At 67.7% G+C, this 16,957-nt stretch overlaps 4 protein-coding genes across 4 annotated transcripts; 3 read left to right on the top strand and 1 right to left on the bottom strand.

Moving 5' to 3' along the window:
* Window positions 1-1,875: 1,875 nt before the first annotated feature.
* On the top strand, window positions 1,876-4,365 carry NR1I3 (nuclear receptor subfamily 1 group I member 3). Its single transcript, XM_057417029.1, has 8 exons — window positions 1,876-2,083; window positions 2,727-2,857; window positions 2,961-3,139; window positions 3,243-3,436; window positions 3,536-3,681; window positions 3,767-3,883; window positions 3,978-4,083; window positions 4,165-4,365. Exons 1-8 carry the CDS (start codon window positions 1,914-1,916, stop codon window positions 4,292-4,294), a joined length of 1,173 nt encoding a protein of 390 aa, XP_057273012.1. The 5' UTR covers window positions 1,876-1,913; the 3' UTR covers window positions 4,295-4,365.
* Window positions 4,366-4,509: 144 nt separating this feature from the next.
* Window positions 4,510-7,356, bottom strand: TOMM40L (translocase of outer mitochondrial membrane 40 like). The gene is made up of 9 exons (XM_057417030.1): window positions 7,218-7,356; window positions 7,076-7,143; window positions 5,794-5,886; window positions 5,615-5,716; window positions 5,393-5,498; window positions 5,169-5,291; window positions 4,966-5,042; window positions 4,783-4,885; window positions 4,510-4,704 (listed from the first exon to the last, which is right to left on the bottom strand). Exons 1-9 carry the CDS (start codon window positions 7,315-7,317, stop codon window positions 4,565-4,567), a joined length of 912 nt encoding a protein of 303 aa, XP_057273013.1. The 5' UTR covers window positions 7,318-7,356; the 3' UTR covers window positions 4,510-4,564.
* Window positions 7,357-10,358: 3,002 nt separating this feature from the next.
* Window positions 10,359-11,563, top strand: UFC1 (ubiquitin-fold modifier conjugating enzyme 1). The gene is made up of 6 exons (XM_057417026.1): window positions 10,359-10,519; window positions 10,785-10,852; window positions 10,935-10,998; window positions 11,106-11,182; window positions 11,267-11,357; window positions 11,447-11,563. Exons 1-6 carry the CDS (start codon window positions 10,397-10,399, stop codon window positions 11,516-11,518), a joined length of 495 nt encoding a protein of 164 aa, XP_057273009.1. The 5' UTR covers window positions 10,359-10,396; the 3' UTR covers window positions 11,519-11,563.
* Window positions 11,564-11,784: 221 nt separating this feature from the next.
* Window positions 11,785-16,904, top strand: USP21 (ubiquitin specific peptidase 21). The gene is made up of 15 exons (XM_057417020.1): window positions 11,785-11,922; window positions 12,229-12,310; window positions 12,430-13,213; window positions 13,774-13,833; window positions 13,951-14,065; window positions 14,137-14,248; window positions 14,336-14,473; window positions 14,583-14,647; window positions 14,742-14,845; window positions 14,945-15,031; window positions 15,127-15,205; window positions 15,295-15,402; window positions 15,489-15,603; window positions 16,708-16,797; window positions 16,892-16,904. Coding segments are annotated over exons 1-15 (2,046 nt in total). The 5' UTR covers window positions 11,785-11,816; the 3' UTR covers window positions 16,893-16,904.
* The last annotated feature ends 53 nt before the right edge of the window (window positions 16,905-16,957 follow it).

Genomic DNA, 16,957 nt, shown 5'->3' on the forward strand with positions numbered 1-16,957 from the left:
GCCCCAGCAGGGACCCACGGGGGACGGCGGGTCCGGCCCCACACACCAAGCGCCACTCGCGCTCCTCTTCCTCCCGGTTTATTCCTTCACATCCTTCCCCGGGGTGGGGACGGTGACAACGACAGGAACGGGGCGGGGGGGGCTCCCCGTTTCCCGACGCCGCTGCCCTCACTCAGGGGGACACCGCTGCGTGTGCCCCCCCCCTTCCTTGTCCCCAGCACCCACAGGGACACGGAGGCTCCCCCCCGGGATAAGACTTCCACGCTGTCCCCTCGCACCAGGGGCCACCTCCGCTCAGGGGGACCCGCCTGTGTCGTGTCCCCCCCCCCAGCATCACCCCGTGGGTAAGGAAGGGCTGAGGCCCCCCCTTTCCGGCCCCGCTGGGGTCGGGCGGACGGGGCAGGAGCCGGTGCCCGCTGCGGGTTGGGGGGTCCCGGGGGCCGCTCAGGGCCCCGATTCCTTCTTCTGCTTCTGGAAGCGGCGGAATTTTCCCTGGATGGCGAGCGCGGCTCTCTCCGTCTCCGGCGCGCTCAGGTCGATGTCGATCTCCTCCTCCTCCTCCTCCTCCACCTTCTTGGGGTCACCGGCTTTGGCTGGACATAAAACAGGGGCACCCCCAGACTCACCCATTGAATACCCCCCCCCCCAGAGGCAGGGAGCACCCCGCTAAGGGACAGGGGAAGGGCGAAGCAGGTCCCCAACCCTCCCAATGCGTCCCCCCCCCGCCTCGGGTCTGGGTCACCGGGTGCCCCCTCCCGTTCATACCGGGGAGGGGGGGGGGTCCTCACCTTCCTCCTGCCCGCCGGGAGCCTCCGCCGCTGAGGGGGACTCATTGGGGCTGCGCTGCGGAGAGAACGGGGTGCCCGGGGATGACGCGGGGCTCCCGGTAGCAAACCCGCACCGGGGGGCATTTACCGGGACCCCTCCCCGGTTGCAGCATCCCCCCCCCCCCCCCCCCATCCTCAGGGGGCAGCTCCTGGCCCGGTTCTTTGTTCAATACGAAGGGAAAGGGGAGGAAAAGCCCCGGGGCCGGTGCCCACCTCGCTCATGGCCGCTCCGGTGCCGCCGCTCCCGGTGTGCGGAGCCCCGCGCCCGCCGCTGTCTTTATAGGGGGCTTGTCTGAGTGACGGCTGCGGCAGCCAATGGGGAGCGGGAGCGGGGCTGGGGGCGGGACAAGCCCTTCCGCGTGTCTCACACCCCCCCCCCCCCCTCCCATCCGTGCCTCGACGCCCCGCGGGGACACGGGGGGACAGGGACAGGGAGGGGACAAAGGGGGACAGGGGGGTATGGGGGGGGACAAGGGGGACCCAGAGGGGACTGGGGGAAAAGGGGAATATGGGGGGACCCAGGGGAAAAGGGGAATATGGGGGGACCCAGGGGAAAAGGGGAGGAGCAGAAGGAAAACAGGGGGACAAGGGGGCACTGGGGGGGAAAGGGAGGAGATGGGAGGACCTAGGGAAAAGGGAGGGACTGGGGGGATCGGGGGGGGGGACAAAGGGGAACCAGGGGGACCAAGGGGACCGGGGGGGATAGATGGGGTACTCAGGGCACAGGAGGGAGGCAGGGGGATGCGCAGGACAGTGGGGGGACCCCAGGGGGACAAGAGGGGACTGGGAGAACCTGGGGGGAACAGGGGTGATGGAGGCAACGGGGGGGGACGACCCCAGCCATTGTCACCCCCTCTGCACCCTGCTGCCCGTGCCCGCCTGTCCCCGCTCCCGCCCTGCCCGGCCCCGTCCCCCGCCCCGTGCTCCTGTCCCCGCCTGCCGCAGCCCCAAGTTCAAGGTTCAAACTCCACCGGGCTCCGGTGTCATCAGGGCCGAGCCCGTGGCTGCGCCGTGACAGGCACCGGGGGGGGGGGGGGGGCACCGGCTCCGCTGCCAACCCCGGCCGCGGTCACCGGTGCCCCGGCCATGTCCGTGTCGAGCCCATCGGAGCCCGAGAGCAGCCCCTGCTCAGTGCTGGGGCCCCGCAGCGCTGATGTGGAGCTCGCCGAGGAGAAGATCTGCGCCGTGTGCGGGGACCGCGCCACCGGGTACCACTTCCACGTCATGACCTGCGAGGGCTGCAAAGGGTTCTTCAGGTGGGAAGGGCAGGGGTGGGACAGGGGAGGGGGACAGTGGGAGGTGGGATGGACGAGATGGGATGAAACGGGATGGGACAGAAGAGGGGGACAAGCTGGATTGAAACGGGACGGGATGGGACGAGATGGGATGAGATTGAAAAGGATGCAATGAGATGGACAAGAAGAGGAGGAGAAGATGGAATGGGATGAGGTGGGACAGGATGGGTTGGGACAGAAGAGCAGGACAAGATCAGATGAAATGGGATGGGATAGGATGGAGCAAAGGGAGAAGATGGGATGGGACGGACAAGATGGACGGAAATGGAATAGGACAGAAGAGGGGGACAAAATAGACTGAAGTGGGACAGGGTGGTTCAAGATGGGATGAGACAGGGTAGGATGGAGCAGAGGGATGAGATGGGATGGGATGAACAGGATGAATTGAAATGGGAGGGACAGGGTGGGATGGGACAGACAGGGTGGACTGAAACGGGACAGGATGGGATGGGACAGAAGAGGCCAAGACGGGACCTGAGAGACTGAAACGGGGCAGGACAAAGGGACATGGCAGGATGGAACAAACCCCATGGGCACAAGGTGGGGTGGCCTCTGCCCCTCCACATTGGGGTCCCCCAGTGACAGTCCCCCGTCCCCCCCCAAGGCGCTCCATCAACAAGGGGGTCCAGTTCACGTGCCCCTTCTCCCAGAGCTGCCCCATCACCAAAGCCAAGCGCCGGCAGTGCCAGGCCTGCCGCCTGCAGAAGTGCCTCGACGTGGGCATGCGGAAGGACAGTGAGTACGGGGACACCGGATGGGGGGGATGAGGAAGGGTGTCCCCCCCCTTCCAAAGAGCGGGGCCAAGCGGCTGCCGCCCTGACGGCGGTGCCGGTGGCAGTGATCATGTCGGAGGAGGCTCTGCGGCGGCGCCGGGCGCTGCGGCGGCAGCGGCGCTTGGCGCTGGCGGCACCGGCACCGGGGGGGCTGTCGGCGGAGCAGCAGGAGCTCATCGCGCTCCTCATCGCCGCGCACCAGCAAACCTTCGACTCCAGCTTCTCCCAGTTCACGGACTACCGGGTGAGTGGGGACGGGGACACCGCCTGTGTGCATGTGTGTGTGTGTCCCGTCCCCCCCCTTTTCCTCGTCGTGGTGGTGCTGACACCCCCCCCCTCTCCCCAAGCCCGCTGTTCGCCTCTACATCCCCAGCCCGCAGAGCCCCCCCGAGCCCGGTGGCGGCGGCTCCGCGGTGTGGCCCGAGCGCCTGGACGAGGATGTGCTGCCCGATGTGTTCTCGATGCTGCCCCACTTCGCCGACCTCAGCACCTTCATGATCCAGCAGGTCATCAACTTCGCCAAGGAGATCCCGGCCTTCAGGTGCCCGCGAGAGGATGGAAAAGGGATGGGGACCCCCCCCCACCAAGGGACCCTTCCCTGAGCTACCCCTTGTGTCCCTATTCCCCCCCCCCCCGGCAGGAGTTTGCCCATCGATGACCAGATCTCGCTGCTGAAAGGAGCCACGCTGGAGATCTGCCAGATCCAGTTCAACACCGTCTTCAACGCCGAGACCAACGCCTGGGAGTGCGGGCAGCACTGCTACACCATCCAGGACGGTGCCTTGGGTGAGGACACGGCGGGGGGAACCGGTGACACAGACCCCGGTAGGTACCAGCCCCGTCACCCTGTGCCCCCCCCCCCTCCCCACAGCCGGGTTCCAGCAGATTTACCTGGAGCCGCTGCTCAAGTTCCACATCAGCCTCAAGAAGCTGGGGCTGCACGAGGCCGAGTACGTCCTGCTCCAGGCCATGCTGCTCTTCTCACCCGGTGAGCACCGAGGGGGGGGGACGAGGGGGACGGGGCCACGTCCCCTTGGTGCCACCCCTCACATCCCCCCCCCCCCCAACTCCTGCACCCCCAGACCACGCCAGCATCACCCAGCACGACTCCATCGACCAGTTCCAGGAGAAGGTGGCGCTGACCCTCAAGAGCTACATCGACCACCAGCACCCCATGCCCGAGGGCAGGTACAGCCCCAGTGCTTCACATCCCCCCTTATCCATCCCACCTACCCCATACCCTACACACCCCCCCCGTCCCCATCCCAGGTTTCTCTACGCAAAGCTGCTGCTGCTGCTGACGGAGCTGCAGACGCTGAAGGTGGAGAACACGCGGCAGATCCTGCACATCCAGGACCTGTCCTCCATGACGCCGCTGCTCTCCGAGATCATCAGCTAAACCCACCCGGCATTCCCGGTGCTCCCACCACAGCTCCCCAAGCAGAGTAAAGCTCCTTTATTTTTCCAGGCTCCGCGTGTGCCCAGAGCCAAGGGAGGGACCCCCCCCCAGGCCCCGAGCAGCGGCCGCTCCTCACCCCCAAGCTGCCACCGAGCACCGTCCATCCCCGTGTCCCCACGTCACCGGAGACCGGCTCCCCCGGGCTCCACGGCCCGGCCCGGTCCCGGTCCGGCCCCGGTCAGCGGCTCCCTGCAGGGCAGGTGCCGCTCTTCAGCCCACGATGACGCTGAAGCCGCAGTGGAAACGGTTCTTCCAGTGGTTGAGGAAGGCGCCCAGAGCCAGGGTGACGGGCAGGGGGGGCAGCTTCTTCTCCAGCACCCCCCCGACGCTCCAGTTACTGTCCACGAGCCCTGTGATGGCGTTGGGGGCACACGGTGAGCACCGGGACGGTGCTGGGGCCGCCAGGGCCGGCGCAGCTCCGGGCTCACCTCTGAAGACCATGTTGGCTTGGGGCAGGTTGAGCTGGTAGCCAAAGGCAAAGGTGGTTTCCTGCAGCCGTGTGTTGGCCTCCAGCTCCACCCCGACCTGTACCTGGGGATGGGGGACATGGAACCGTGAATCCCAAGGGCTGGGCACACACGGGGAGGGGGACGTGGGGATGAGGCCATCACCTGCTCGTTGGCGCGGTGGTAGTAGCTGGCATGGGCTCCGCCGTAGCCCACGTTCAGCGTCGCGACCCACTTCTGAGCTGGAAGAGAAGCCAAGAGGAGGGCGAAGGGAGCCGGGGGGGTCCCCATGTCCCCGTCCCCCCCCCCGACCCATCCCTGTTCCCCCCCTTTCCATCACCGTCCCCATGCCCCACGTGCCCCCGTACCCGTGTATTTCCCCGCCAGCGTGAGGATGGCTCCTTCCTCGCCCGGCCGCCGGTGATAAACCATCTCCCCCCCCAGCACCAGGCGTGGGGTGATGCTCTGCAGGAAATGGGCCACCAGGATCACTGTGGGGACACACAAAAGCCCTCAGTGCGTGGACACCCCCTCTTTGTCCCACTGCCACACTTTGGGGGGGGGGGGGGGGGGGGTTGGTCCCGGTGCTCACCAGAGCCGCCAAGCAGGTCGGGGTTACCCAGCGTGAGGGTGGCGGTGCAGTCGTCGCCCCGGTACTCGCCGTCGAACTGCCACGTCACGAACTTGGCCTGGTGGGTCTGGAAAGGGGGGGAAACGGGGGACACCGAGGGTCCCATCACCGCGCTGGGGATGGGGACAGGAACATCCCCCCCCCCCCCCCAACAACCCCACGGTGGTCCCTGCATGGAGTCACCTGGAAGACGGCTTTGGTGCGGATGCGCTCGGCGATGAGGTGCAGCACTTGGGCGTTGAGGCTGCCGGCGCTGTCCATGTCCCCAACCAGCGTGGGGAAAGCCTGGGGACAAGGAGAAAGGGGTGACAAAGGGGGGGTGACAGGGAGCGGACCCCCACCCACCCCCTGCCGGGCCTCACCTCGGTGGGGCTGAGCTGCCGGTCACCCACGAAGGTGGCGTTGAAGCGGTAACCGGAGGGTCCCAACGTGCTCATGTGAATGGTGTGGGTCACCTGTGGGGAGGGAACCTCAGCGGGGGGACATGGACACGGGGGGGAACTGGACACAGGGGGACAAGGACATGGGGGGACACAGGGGGACATGGACACGGGGAGACACGGACATGGGGGAACAGGGACATGGGGGGGACACGGGGGGACATGGACACGGGGAGACAGGGACATGGGGGGACACAGGGGGACAGGGACACGGGGGGGACACGAGGGGACACGGGGAGACAGGGACACGGACATGGGGGGACATGGACACAGGGGGACATGGAGGGACAGGGACATGGCGGGGACAGGGATATGGGGGACCACGGACACGGGGGGACATGGGGGGACATGGACACGGGGAGACACAGAGATGGGGGGACACAGGGGGACAGGGACATGGGGGGGACATGGACACAGAGGGACACGGGGGGGACATGGACACAGAGGGACACGGAGTGACAGGGACACAGGGGGGGGACAGGGACATGGGGGGGGACATGGACACAGGGGGACAGGGATATGGGGGACCACGGACACAGGGGGACATGGGGGGACAGGGACACGGAGGGACGTGGACACGGGGAGACACAGACATGGGGGGACACAGGGGGACAGGGACATGGGGGGGGACACGGACAAAGGGGGACATGGAGGAACAGGGATAAGGGGGGGACAGGGACAAGGGGGGGGCATGGACACAGGGGGACATGGGGGAGGACACGGACGGGACACGGACACAGGGGGACATGAGGGGGACACGGGGGGGACCTGGACACAGGGAGACACAGACATGGAGGGGGACAGGGACATGAGGGGGACATGGACACAGGGGGACATGGAGGGACAGGGACATGGGGGGGGACATGGACACAGGGGGACAGGGATATGGGGGACCACGGCCACGGGGGGACATGGGGGGACAGGGACACAGGGGGGGGACAGGGACATAGGGGGGGACATGGACACAGGGGGACATGGGGGGGGACACGGGGGGGACCTGGACACAGGGAGACACAGACATGGGGGGACACAGGGGGACAGGGACATGGGGGGGACACGGACATAGGGGGACATGGGGGGGACACGGACATAGGGGGACATGGGGGGGGACAGGGACAAGGGGGGGACGGGGACACAGGGGGAACACGGACACGGGGGGGACACACACAGCCCCCCTCTTCCCCCCGGGGCTCCCCCCCCTGACCTGGAAGTGGCTGCTCAGGGTCTTGGTGACCAAAAGCTTCACCCCCTCCATCTGCTGCGGGAACACCTCTGCGGAGCGCGGGCCGGGGTGAGCGGGGCCCGGAGCCGCACCGGAGCCTTCCCCCCGGTGCCCCCCGCCGCACCTTTGCACTGCCGGTGCAGTTCATCGAAGCTCCCGGGGCTCCCGAGCGGCTCCCCCCGGCGCGGGGCGCGGGGGGCGGCGGGGCCCAGCACGTTGCCCATGGCCGGGTCCCGGAGCTAAACCCGCCCGGTCCCGGTTCCGGTTCCAGCCACGGCCCGGGCCCCACCGGGCGCCGCCATCGTGGGCACCGCCGCCGCCACCGGAAGCGGCTTCTGGAGGCCGCGCCCGCTCGAAGCCGCCGCCGCCATGTTGGGTGCGGGCAGCGCTCGCTGCTCATTGGCTGAGCCGCAGGGGCGGGGCCGCTCCTTTGCTGTGTTCCCCCCCGGAACTCAGGACCCGCGCAGGGAGGTTCCGGGGGTGCCGCGTTCCGGCTCCTCCCGTGTGTGTGTCCCCCCCCATCGCATCCCTGTGCCCGCTCAGGGGTACCCCCTTTATCGCCCTCTCCCTGCATCCCTGGACCCCCTCTTGTCCTATTCCCTCCCCACATCCCCTCACGCTCCTGCCTGTGTCCCAATTCCCCTTTATTCCCCTTTCATCCCCTGTTATCCCCCTATGTCCCCCCAAACCCCACCCGCCCCCATCTCCTCTGCCCCATGTCCCCCCCCCCCCCCCCATGTCATTCCCTCTCCATGGCCCCGGTGCCCCCCCCTCAGGGAACCCCCCCCCGTGTCCCCGGGGGCACAGGGAGGTCCCGGTGCCGCCCCCCCGCCCTTTGCCCGCGTGTCCCCGATCAGCCCGGGGCTGACCCCGGGGTCCGTGTGTCCCCCCCCCGGGACCCCCCCCCTCGCTCCGCGTCACCGTCACGTTGGAGGCCGAGGGTCAGTGATAAGGGCGGGCACCGACCTTCGCCCAGCGGTCACAAAGGGGGCGCAGGTCCCATGGGTGCCCCCCCCCAGCTGGGACCCTGGTGTGGGGCAGCAGAGGGGGGAGGGGGGGGGCATGGGGCGATTCTGGGGGTCCCAGTGCCCAGCGTGCCATGGGGAGCCCCCCAGCCCAAAGCCTGGATCACTGGCACCCAGCATCCGTGTCCTGCTTGCGCCATGGGGATATGGGGACACGGGGATGGGATGTGGGGACACGGGGATGGGATATGGGGACACGGGGATGGGATGTGGGGACACGGGGTTGGGATGTGGGGACACGGGGATGGGATGTGGGGACACGGGGATGGGATGTGGGGACACGGGATTGGGATGTGGGGACACAGGGATGCGACACTGGGACACGGGGATGGGACACGGGGACATAGGGACAGGACACGAGGTGTGGGGCCACCCTGGCGAGGCCAAGAAGGGGCGGCCCCCACACGACCCTTACCCCCATGGTGTTTACCCAGGCCCGGCCCCCCCGGCCGGGGGGCGGGAGCTGATCCCGAGGGATAAAAAGAGCCCCCGAGAGGCCCCCATAGCCCTGAGTCCTGCCCAGGTGAGGGGCACCGGTGCTGGGCAGGACGGGGCTGGATGGGGGGGGGGTCAGGACGAGGAAGGGCTGGAGCCACGGGGTTGGAATGGGATAGGGATGGAGCTGTGGGGCTGGAAAGGGGCAGGATGGTGCCAGTGGAGCCCCATGGTGACCGTCCCGTCCCCGTCCCCGTCCCCGTCCCCGTCCCCCGTCCCGTCCCCGTCCCCGTCCCGTCCCCCCCCCGTCCCCGTCCCCGTGCGGAGCCCCGTCCCCGTCCCCGTCCCCCCCGTCCCGTCCCCGTCCCCGTCCCCGTCCCCGTCCCCGTCCCCGTCCCCGTCCCCGTCCCCGTCCCCGTCCCGTCCCCGTCCCGTCCCCATCCCCGTCCCCGTCCCCGTCCCCGTCCCGTCCCCGTCCCCGTCCCCGTCCCGTCCCCCGTCCCCGTCCCCGTCCCCCCCGTCCCCGTCCCCGTCCCGTCCCCGTCCCGTCCCCGTCCCGTCCCCATTGTGGACACAGGAATTAGGGGATAGGGACTCGGGGAAGGGAATGGAGGGATGGGAATTAGGGGGATGGGAATTGGGGGACATGGGAATTGGAGGGGACAGGGATGGAGAAATAGGAATTGAGGGATAAGAATTAGGGGAGATGGGAATGAAGGGATAGGAACTGGAGGGATGGGAATGGGAGGACAGGAATTGGGGGGATGGGAACTGGGGGACATAGGAGTTGGAGGGATGGGAATTGGGGCATGGGAATGGGGGATGGATTTGGGGGGATGGGAAATAGGAGGGCAGGAATTAGGGGAATAGAATGGGGGATGGGAATTAGGGGCATGGGAATTGGGGGGATAGAAGTAGGGGGATGGGAATTAGGGGACATGGGAATTGGGGGGGACAGGAATTGGAGCGGATGGGGATGGAGAAATAGGAATTTGGGGAGATGGGAATGGAGGAGTGGGAATTGGAGGGATCGGAATGGGAGGACAGGAATTGGGGGGACGGGAATTGGGGGACATGGGAATTGGAGGGATGGGAATGGATTTGGGGGGGCAGGAATTAGGGGAATAGAATTGGGGAAAGGGAATGGAAGGATGTAAATTATGGGGATGGGAATAGGGGGATCAGGAATTGGGGGGGGATGGGAATGGAGGGATAGGAATTGAGGGATGGGAACGGGAGGACAGAAACCGGGGGGATGGGAATTGGGGGATGGGAATTAGGGGAATAGAATTGGGGGGATGGGAATTAGGGACACGTGAATTGCGGGGGATGGGGATGGGAGAATGGGAATTGGGGACACAGGAATTAGGGGACAGAAATTGGGGGAAGGGAACGGAGGGATGGGAATTACGGGGATGGGAATGGGGAGGATGGGAATGGAGGGAATAGAATTAGGGGGATGAGAAATGGGGGACATGGGAATTGGGGGGGACAGGAATTGATGGGGATGGGAATGGAGGGATAGGAATTAGGGAAGGTGGGAACGGAGGGGTGGGAATGCAGGGACGGGAATGGGGGGATGGATTTGGGGGGATGGGAACAAGGCCACGGGACTGGGGGCACACGGGGGCACCCCCAGGCCGGGAGGAGGCGGCCGAGCCCAGCCCCGCCAGCACTAAAGATGGAGGCGCCGCGGGCGCGTCACGCCCCGCCCATGCCCGTAGTAAAGATGGCGGCACCAGCCACACGCACCGCCGGCGCGTCACTCCCTTAACCAAGATGGCGGCGCGGCCTCCGGCGTCACTTCCGCCCCCATCCAAGATGGCGGTGTTCCGGCGCGGCCATGGCGGACGAGGCGGCGCGGCGCGCCGTGGCGGAGCTGCCGCTGCTGCGGACGGCGGCGGGACCGCGGGACCGCGATGGGTGGGCGCCGCGCCTGAAGGAGGAGTACCGGGCGCTCATACAGGTGCTAGGGCCGGGCCCGTCCCGATCCGCTTCCTCCCTTGTTCCGTTCCCCCCTCCGGTCCGGTTCCTCCCATGTCCGGTTCCCCCCAGGTCCGTGTTTCCCCTCCGCTCCGATCCCCTCCTCGGTTCCGGTTCCCCCCCCCGGTCCGTGTCGCCCCTCGAGTCCGGTTCCCTTCGCTCCGGTTCGGTCCGGTCTCCCCCCCCCTCCATGTCCGGTTCCCCCTCGATTCACGTCGCTCCCGGTCGTGTTCCCCCCCCCCAACCAGTACGTGGAGAACAACAAACGCGCCGATAACGACTGGTTCCGCCTGGAGTCCAACGCCGAGGGCACCCGGTGGGTGACGGGGGCTGTGACCGGGGGGGGGGGGGGGGGGGGGGTCCCGGTGATTGAGCCCCCCCACCCCGGTGCGTTACAGCTGGTTCGGGAGGTGCTGGTACATCCACGAGCTGCTCAAGTACGAGTTCGCCATCGAGTTTGATGTGAGCATGGATGGAGGCGGGGGGACAGGGAAGTGTGTGGGGGGGAGGGAGTCCGGGGGTGCTGAACCCCCCTCCCCTCCCGGTGTCACCCCTCCACCCCCCCCCAGATCCCGGTAACGTACCCCAACACCGCCCCTGAGATCGCCATCCCGGAGCTGGATGGGAAGACAGCCAAGATGTACAGGTTGGAAGGGGGGGAGCCCATAGCAAAGGGGGGGTCCCCCCGGGGTTTGTCCCTGCGGTGCTGACCCCCTCTATCCCCCCCTAGGGGTGGCAAAATCTGCCTCAGCGACCACTTCAAGCCCCTCTGGGCTCGGAACGTCCCCAAGTTCGGTTTGGCTCATCTGATGGCCCTGGGGGTGAGTTGGGGTGGGGGGGGGAATTGTGGGGATACTCGGTTTGGAAGGGGGGGGGTGTCCCTATGGCTGCTCACCCTCTGTCCCCTCAGCTCGGGCCCTGGCTGGCGGTGGAGATCCCGGACCTCGTGGCCAAAGGGATCATCCAGCACAAGGAGAAGTGACCAAGGGGGGGGATTGGGGGGTGCAGCCCCCCTGTTCCCCCCCCCATCCCATCCCATCCTCCCTCTCCCCGCTGCTGCCACCCCCTGTTTGCCCCCCAATAAACTCTTCCACCCCGGCATTGCCGTTCCTTGGTGCGACCGTACAATAACACAATCCTGGAGGGCACTGTCCCTTTAAGAAGAGCGGCTCGGCGGCCCCTTTAAGAGCGGGGGGGGTGGGTGTATGTGTAGACGCCGCTGCGTTTCCATGACGACACAGGCGGAGGTGTTGGGGGGCGTGGTCTGGCGGCAGCGGCGCATGCGCAGTGCGTGCATCGAGGCCGCCGGGGGCGGGGCCTTGGGGAGGGAGGAACAAAGATGGCGGCGGGGGCTGCGGGAGTTGTTGCCATGGCGGCCCGCGGGAGGTGCGGCGGGGTTGGGAGGTGCCGGGGCCTCCGGTACCGGGGAGAAAAGGGGGGGGGGGGGGGAGGTGACCGGTATCCGGTGGGCGCAATGGGGGGTGGGGGACCGGAGGCCGGCGAGCGGCCCCCGCGCGGCCCCGCCTGGCAACGGCGGGGTTGTGGCTGCTACCGGGGCCGAGCCCCCCCCCTCCTCTCCGGTGCTCTGCGGTGGGGGTCGGGAGGGAGCCTCCGTGACTCAACACCGGCTCCGGTCGCGGTTCCTTCCCCCCCCCCTCCAAAGGACCGACCGCGTCTCTCCTTGTGCCGCAGGGCCCCCGCCGACGGGACCCTCCGCCCGGCCGCTGCCCGCGGGGGGCTGTGAGCGGGGAAGGCGGCGGCGGCGGTGGCAGAGGTGGGTCCGGTGTCGTGTCCCGTGTCCCCCCCCCCTGGTTCTCTTCCTCCCATCCCCGGTGCCCGCCGGGCCCCCCCCCCCCCCTCGCCTCGGCATCCCCCCCATTGCTGTCCCCGCAGGGCTCCTCTCTCCACCATGCCCCAGGCCTCGGAGCACCGCGGCGGCCGCGCCCGGGACCCCGCCGTTGTCACCTCGCAGCCCAAAGCCGCCGCCGCCTCCTCCTCCTCTTCCTCCTCCTCCAAGCTGCCGAGCGGGCACCGGGCGCTGAGCCAGGAGCGCCGCGCCGCTGCCATGGCCTCCGCCAACGGCCTCTCCCCGGCGCCCAAGCTCCGGCTCCTGCCGCCGCGGCCGGGGCCTCTGGACGAGCGCAGCAAGAAGCTGGAGCTGGAGCGCGGCCGGGCCTCGAAGCGCGGGGACGCGGCACGCGGCACCATGTGCCGGCGCGGCCCGATGAAGGCCGACCACGGGGTGCGGGTCCCCGGCTCCCCGCAGGCTGTACCGGGCAGCGCTTCCTTCTCCTTGCCCAGCGGAGCCGAGCGCCGGAGGAGCAACTTGGCCCGCTCCAAATCCATCAGCATCGGCGACCTGAGCCAAGGCGGCGGCGTTGGCGGCGGCGGCGGCCGCGCCGAGGACGTGGCGGCGGTGCTGAGCCGGCTGGTGCTGAGGGACTGCGGGCACCAGCTGAGCGCCGGCGCGCTGGCGCTGCGCAGGAGCTCGTCGCTGCGCAGGGTCAATGTGGCCCCGGGGTTGGACGGCAAGCCCGGGGTGCCCCTGCTCTCCGTGCGGCCCGAGGGCTGCCCCCGGACTCGCGCTGTGCCCGACCCCACGTACCCCATCCCGGCGCTCGGCAGCCCCGCGTTGGGCAGAACCCCTTTGCCGGCCCGGCCTGAGGAGAAGGCAGCAGTAAGAGCATCAGGATTTGTCCCCTTCATCCCCACCGGGGCTTCACCTCACCTCACCTCTCCCCGCTCCGCTCCTCCTTGGCTGCCATCCCCATTCCCAGAGCAGCCGTGGGGAATCCATGGGGATTAAAGCCCTGAAATCCCATGGGATTGGGGTGCCCATCCCTGGGGCCGCTTCGCCCCCCGCCGCCGGTGGGTGTTTGTCCCCGCTCCGGTGCCCGGTGCCCCCGCTGTGGCTCAGGCACTAATTAATCCCCCCTGAGCTGCGGCCCAGAATAGCCAGGGGAAATCGGATCAGGAGCGGTTGGGAGGCAGCGGGGACCCGGTGGAGCCGGTGCCGGGGCCATGCCGGGGCTGGCGGTGCTGCCGCTGCCGTGGCCGAAGCCCCGTGGCCGCGCCGCTGCCGTGGCCGAATCCGTGGCTCAGGCGGCGGTCATGGGGCTGCTCCTCGTCACCGGAGAGGTGCCAGGGCCGGGGGGGGGGTGGCTGTGGTGGTGGTGGTGGTGGCGGGGGGTGACAGTGAGGTGACGGTCCTCACTGTGTCCCGTTGTGTCCCCACAGCCCCATCACACGCTGCTGCTGGGCTCCGGCCACGTCGGCCTCCGGAACCTGGGTAACACGGTAAGTGCCACCCATGCCGGTGGGCCCCCGTTGTGGTGAGGCAATGAGGGGTGTCCCCAGCCCCGCGGGGGTCCCCGTGGCGTGGCAGGGGCCGTGGCACCACCGCTGTCCCCGCAGTGCTTCATGAACGCGGTGCTGCAGTGCCTGAGCAGCACCAAACCCCTCCGGGACTATTGCCTGCGCCGGGACTTCCAGCAGGAGCAGCCCCGCGGCCCCCAGGAGCTCACTGAAGGTGGGATGGGACCCCCCCCCCCCTTCACCCCAAACCCCCTTCTTTAGACACTGACCCCCCTTTCCCCGCAGCCTTCGCCGATGTCATCGCCGCGCTCTGGCATCCGGATGCGGCCGAAGCCGTCAACCCCGGGCGCTTCAAGGCCGTCTTCCAGAAGTACGTCCCCTCCTTCACCGGGTACAGGTGAGGTTTCACCCCCCCCCCAAGGCATCCCCAGCTCCATGGGGGGGTGTGGGGTTGCGATGGCTCCGTGTTCCCCCCCCCCTGCAGCCAACAGGATGCGCAGGAGTTCCTCAAGTTCTTCATGGACCGGCTCCACGTGGAGATCAACCGCAAAGGCCGCCGCACCCCCAGTATCCTCTCGGACACGCGGCGCCCGCCCACGCTGGAGGACCCCGAGGGGCTGAGGTGAGGGAGGGGGGACACACACACACATAGAGACACACACAAAGGATGGGGGTCCTGGGGGTGCCCCCCACCCCGGCCGCAGCCGGAGCTCCCATCTCTCGCCCCACAGCGACGACGAACGCGCCAACGTGATGTGGAAGCGGTACCTGGAGAGGGAGGACAGCAAGATCGTGGGTGAGCGTTGCTGGGGTCCTCCTGCACCCCAAAGCACCCCTCGGGGGGCCCCCTCTGACATCCCCCCCATCCCATCCCATCTCCTCACCCCCAGACCTCTTTGTGGGACAACTGAAGAGCTGCCTCAAGTGCCAGGCGTGCGGTTACCGCTCCACCACCTTCGAGGTCTTCTGTGATCTCTCCCTGCCCATCCCAAAGGTAGGGATGGGGCTGACCCCCCCCCCCTCGTTTTGTCACCCCCAGACCCCCCTTTTTCCCTTCCAGGCTCCTCTTTATTCCCCACCTTTCCCCATCCAGAAAAGCTTTGCCGGGGGCCGGGTCTCGCTCCACGACTGCTTCAGCCTCTTCACCAAGGAGGAAGAGCTCGACTCGGAGAACGCCCCGGTGAGAACCGGGGGCTCGGGGGGGGGGGGGTGTCCCCCTGTCACCCCATCCCGCTGCCGCCCGTGCCCCCCTCACCGGTGCGGTGCCACCCGCAGGTCTGTGACAAGTGCCGGCAGCGGACACGGAGCACCAAGAAGTTGACGATCCAGCGCTTCCCTCGCATCCTGGTGCTCCGTATCCTTTGCCATGGGGCGGTTGAGGGGGTGGGAGGAGTCCCGGTGATGCCACGTTTCCCCTTGACCCCCCCACCCCACCCCTCCCAGACCTGAACCGGTTCTCCACCACCCGCTACTCCATCAAGAAATGCTCCGTCTTCGTGGACTTCCCCCTGCAGCAGCTCAACCTGCGGGAGTTCGCCAGCGAGAAGGCGGGTGAGGACCCGGGGGGGGGACACACACTGAGGTGCCAAGGTGGGGGGGGCACACACACACTGAGCTCAGCCTCCCCCCCCTCACAGGCACCCCCATCTACACCCTCTACGCCCTCTGCAACCACTCGGGCAGTGTTCACTACGGACACTACACGGCGCTGTGCCGGGACCCGGCCGGCTGGCGCGTCTACAACGACTCCCGGTAGGTGCCACCGTGGCCGTGTCCCCCTCCTTGTGTCCACATCACCCCAGATCCCCCCCCCCCAACCCCTTAATTCACCCCCAATTCCCTCTCAAGGGCCCTGGACCTCCCTAAATCTGCCTCCCACCACCCCCCAATGTCCCCCAAGTCCCTCTTAACCCCTTCCCTGGGCCACATCCCCTTCTCTGTATCCCTGAACCCCCCCCCATGTCCATGCCCCTCTCCCCACATCAATGCCCCCGTTTCCCTTCCCTCTGTCCCCATCTCCTGCCCCATGTCCGTGTCCCCCCATCCCATGTCCGTAACCTTGTGCCCATGTCCCCTCTTCCCATATTTGTGCCCCCGTTCACGATCCATGTCCCTCTTTTCCATGTCCTTCTCCCTGTCCCCCCACCCCATACCCCTGACCCCCCTCAACCCCTTAATTCACCCCCAATTCCCTCTCAAGGGCCCTTGATCTCCCTAAATCTGCCTCCCACCACCACCCAATGTCCCCCAAGTCCCTCTTAACCCCTTCCCTGGGCTACATCCTCTTCTCTGTATCCCTGAAGCCCCTCATATCTCTGCCCCCTCCCCTCGGCCATGTCCCTGCCCCTCTCCCCACATCAATGCCCCCATTTCCCTTCCCTCTGTCCCCATCTCCTGCCCCATGTCCATAACCTTGTGCCCATGTCCCCTCTTCCCATGTTTGTGCCCCTGTTCATGATCCATGTCCCCTTTTCCATGTCCTTGTCCCTGTCCCCCCCCACCCCAACCCCTTAATTCACCCCCAATTCCCTCTCCAGGGCCCTTGACCTCCCTAAATCTGCCTCCCACCACCCCCCAATGTCCCCCAAGTCCCTCTTAACCCCTTCCCTGGGCCACATCCCCTTCTCTGTATCCCTGAACCCCCCCCCCCATGTCCATGCCCCTCTCCCCACATCAATGCCCCCGTTTCCCTTCCCTCTGTCCCCATCTCCTGCCCCATGTCTGTAACCTTGTGCCCATGTCCCCTCTTCCCATGTTTGTGCCCCCGTTCCCAATCCATGTCCCCCTTTTCCACGTCCCTGTCCCCCCACCCCATACCCCTGACCCCCCCCCCGGTTGCTGACGGTGCCCCCGCAGGGTCTCGCCCATCAGCGAGAACCAGGTCCCGTCCAGCGAGGGCTACGTCCTCTTCTACGAGCTGGAGGAGCCGCTCGGCCGCCGGCCTTGACCCCCACCCACTTCTGGAGCACCCAAAGTGGGGGCTGCCCCCCAGCCCCCCCCCCCCAAGGACCCCGCTGGGGAAGGGGGGGAGGGGCGGCCCAGCCCCCCCTGGGATTTTGTCAATAAATTTATTAAGAAAAACACCCAAAAAGCCGCAGTTTGGGGG

Source organism: Pezoporus wallicus, unplaced genomic scaffold, assembly GCF_028554395.1.
Source record: "Pezoporus wallicus isolate ANWC-B61680 ecotype Strahan unplaced genomic scaffold, APGP_CSIRO_Pwel_v1 contig_14101, whole genome shotgun sequence".
Taxonomy (NCBI): Eukaryota; Metazoa; Chordata; class Aves; order Psittaciformes; family Psittacidae; genus Pezoporus; species Pezoporus wallicus.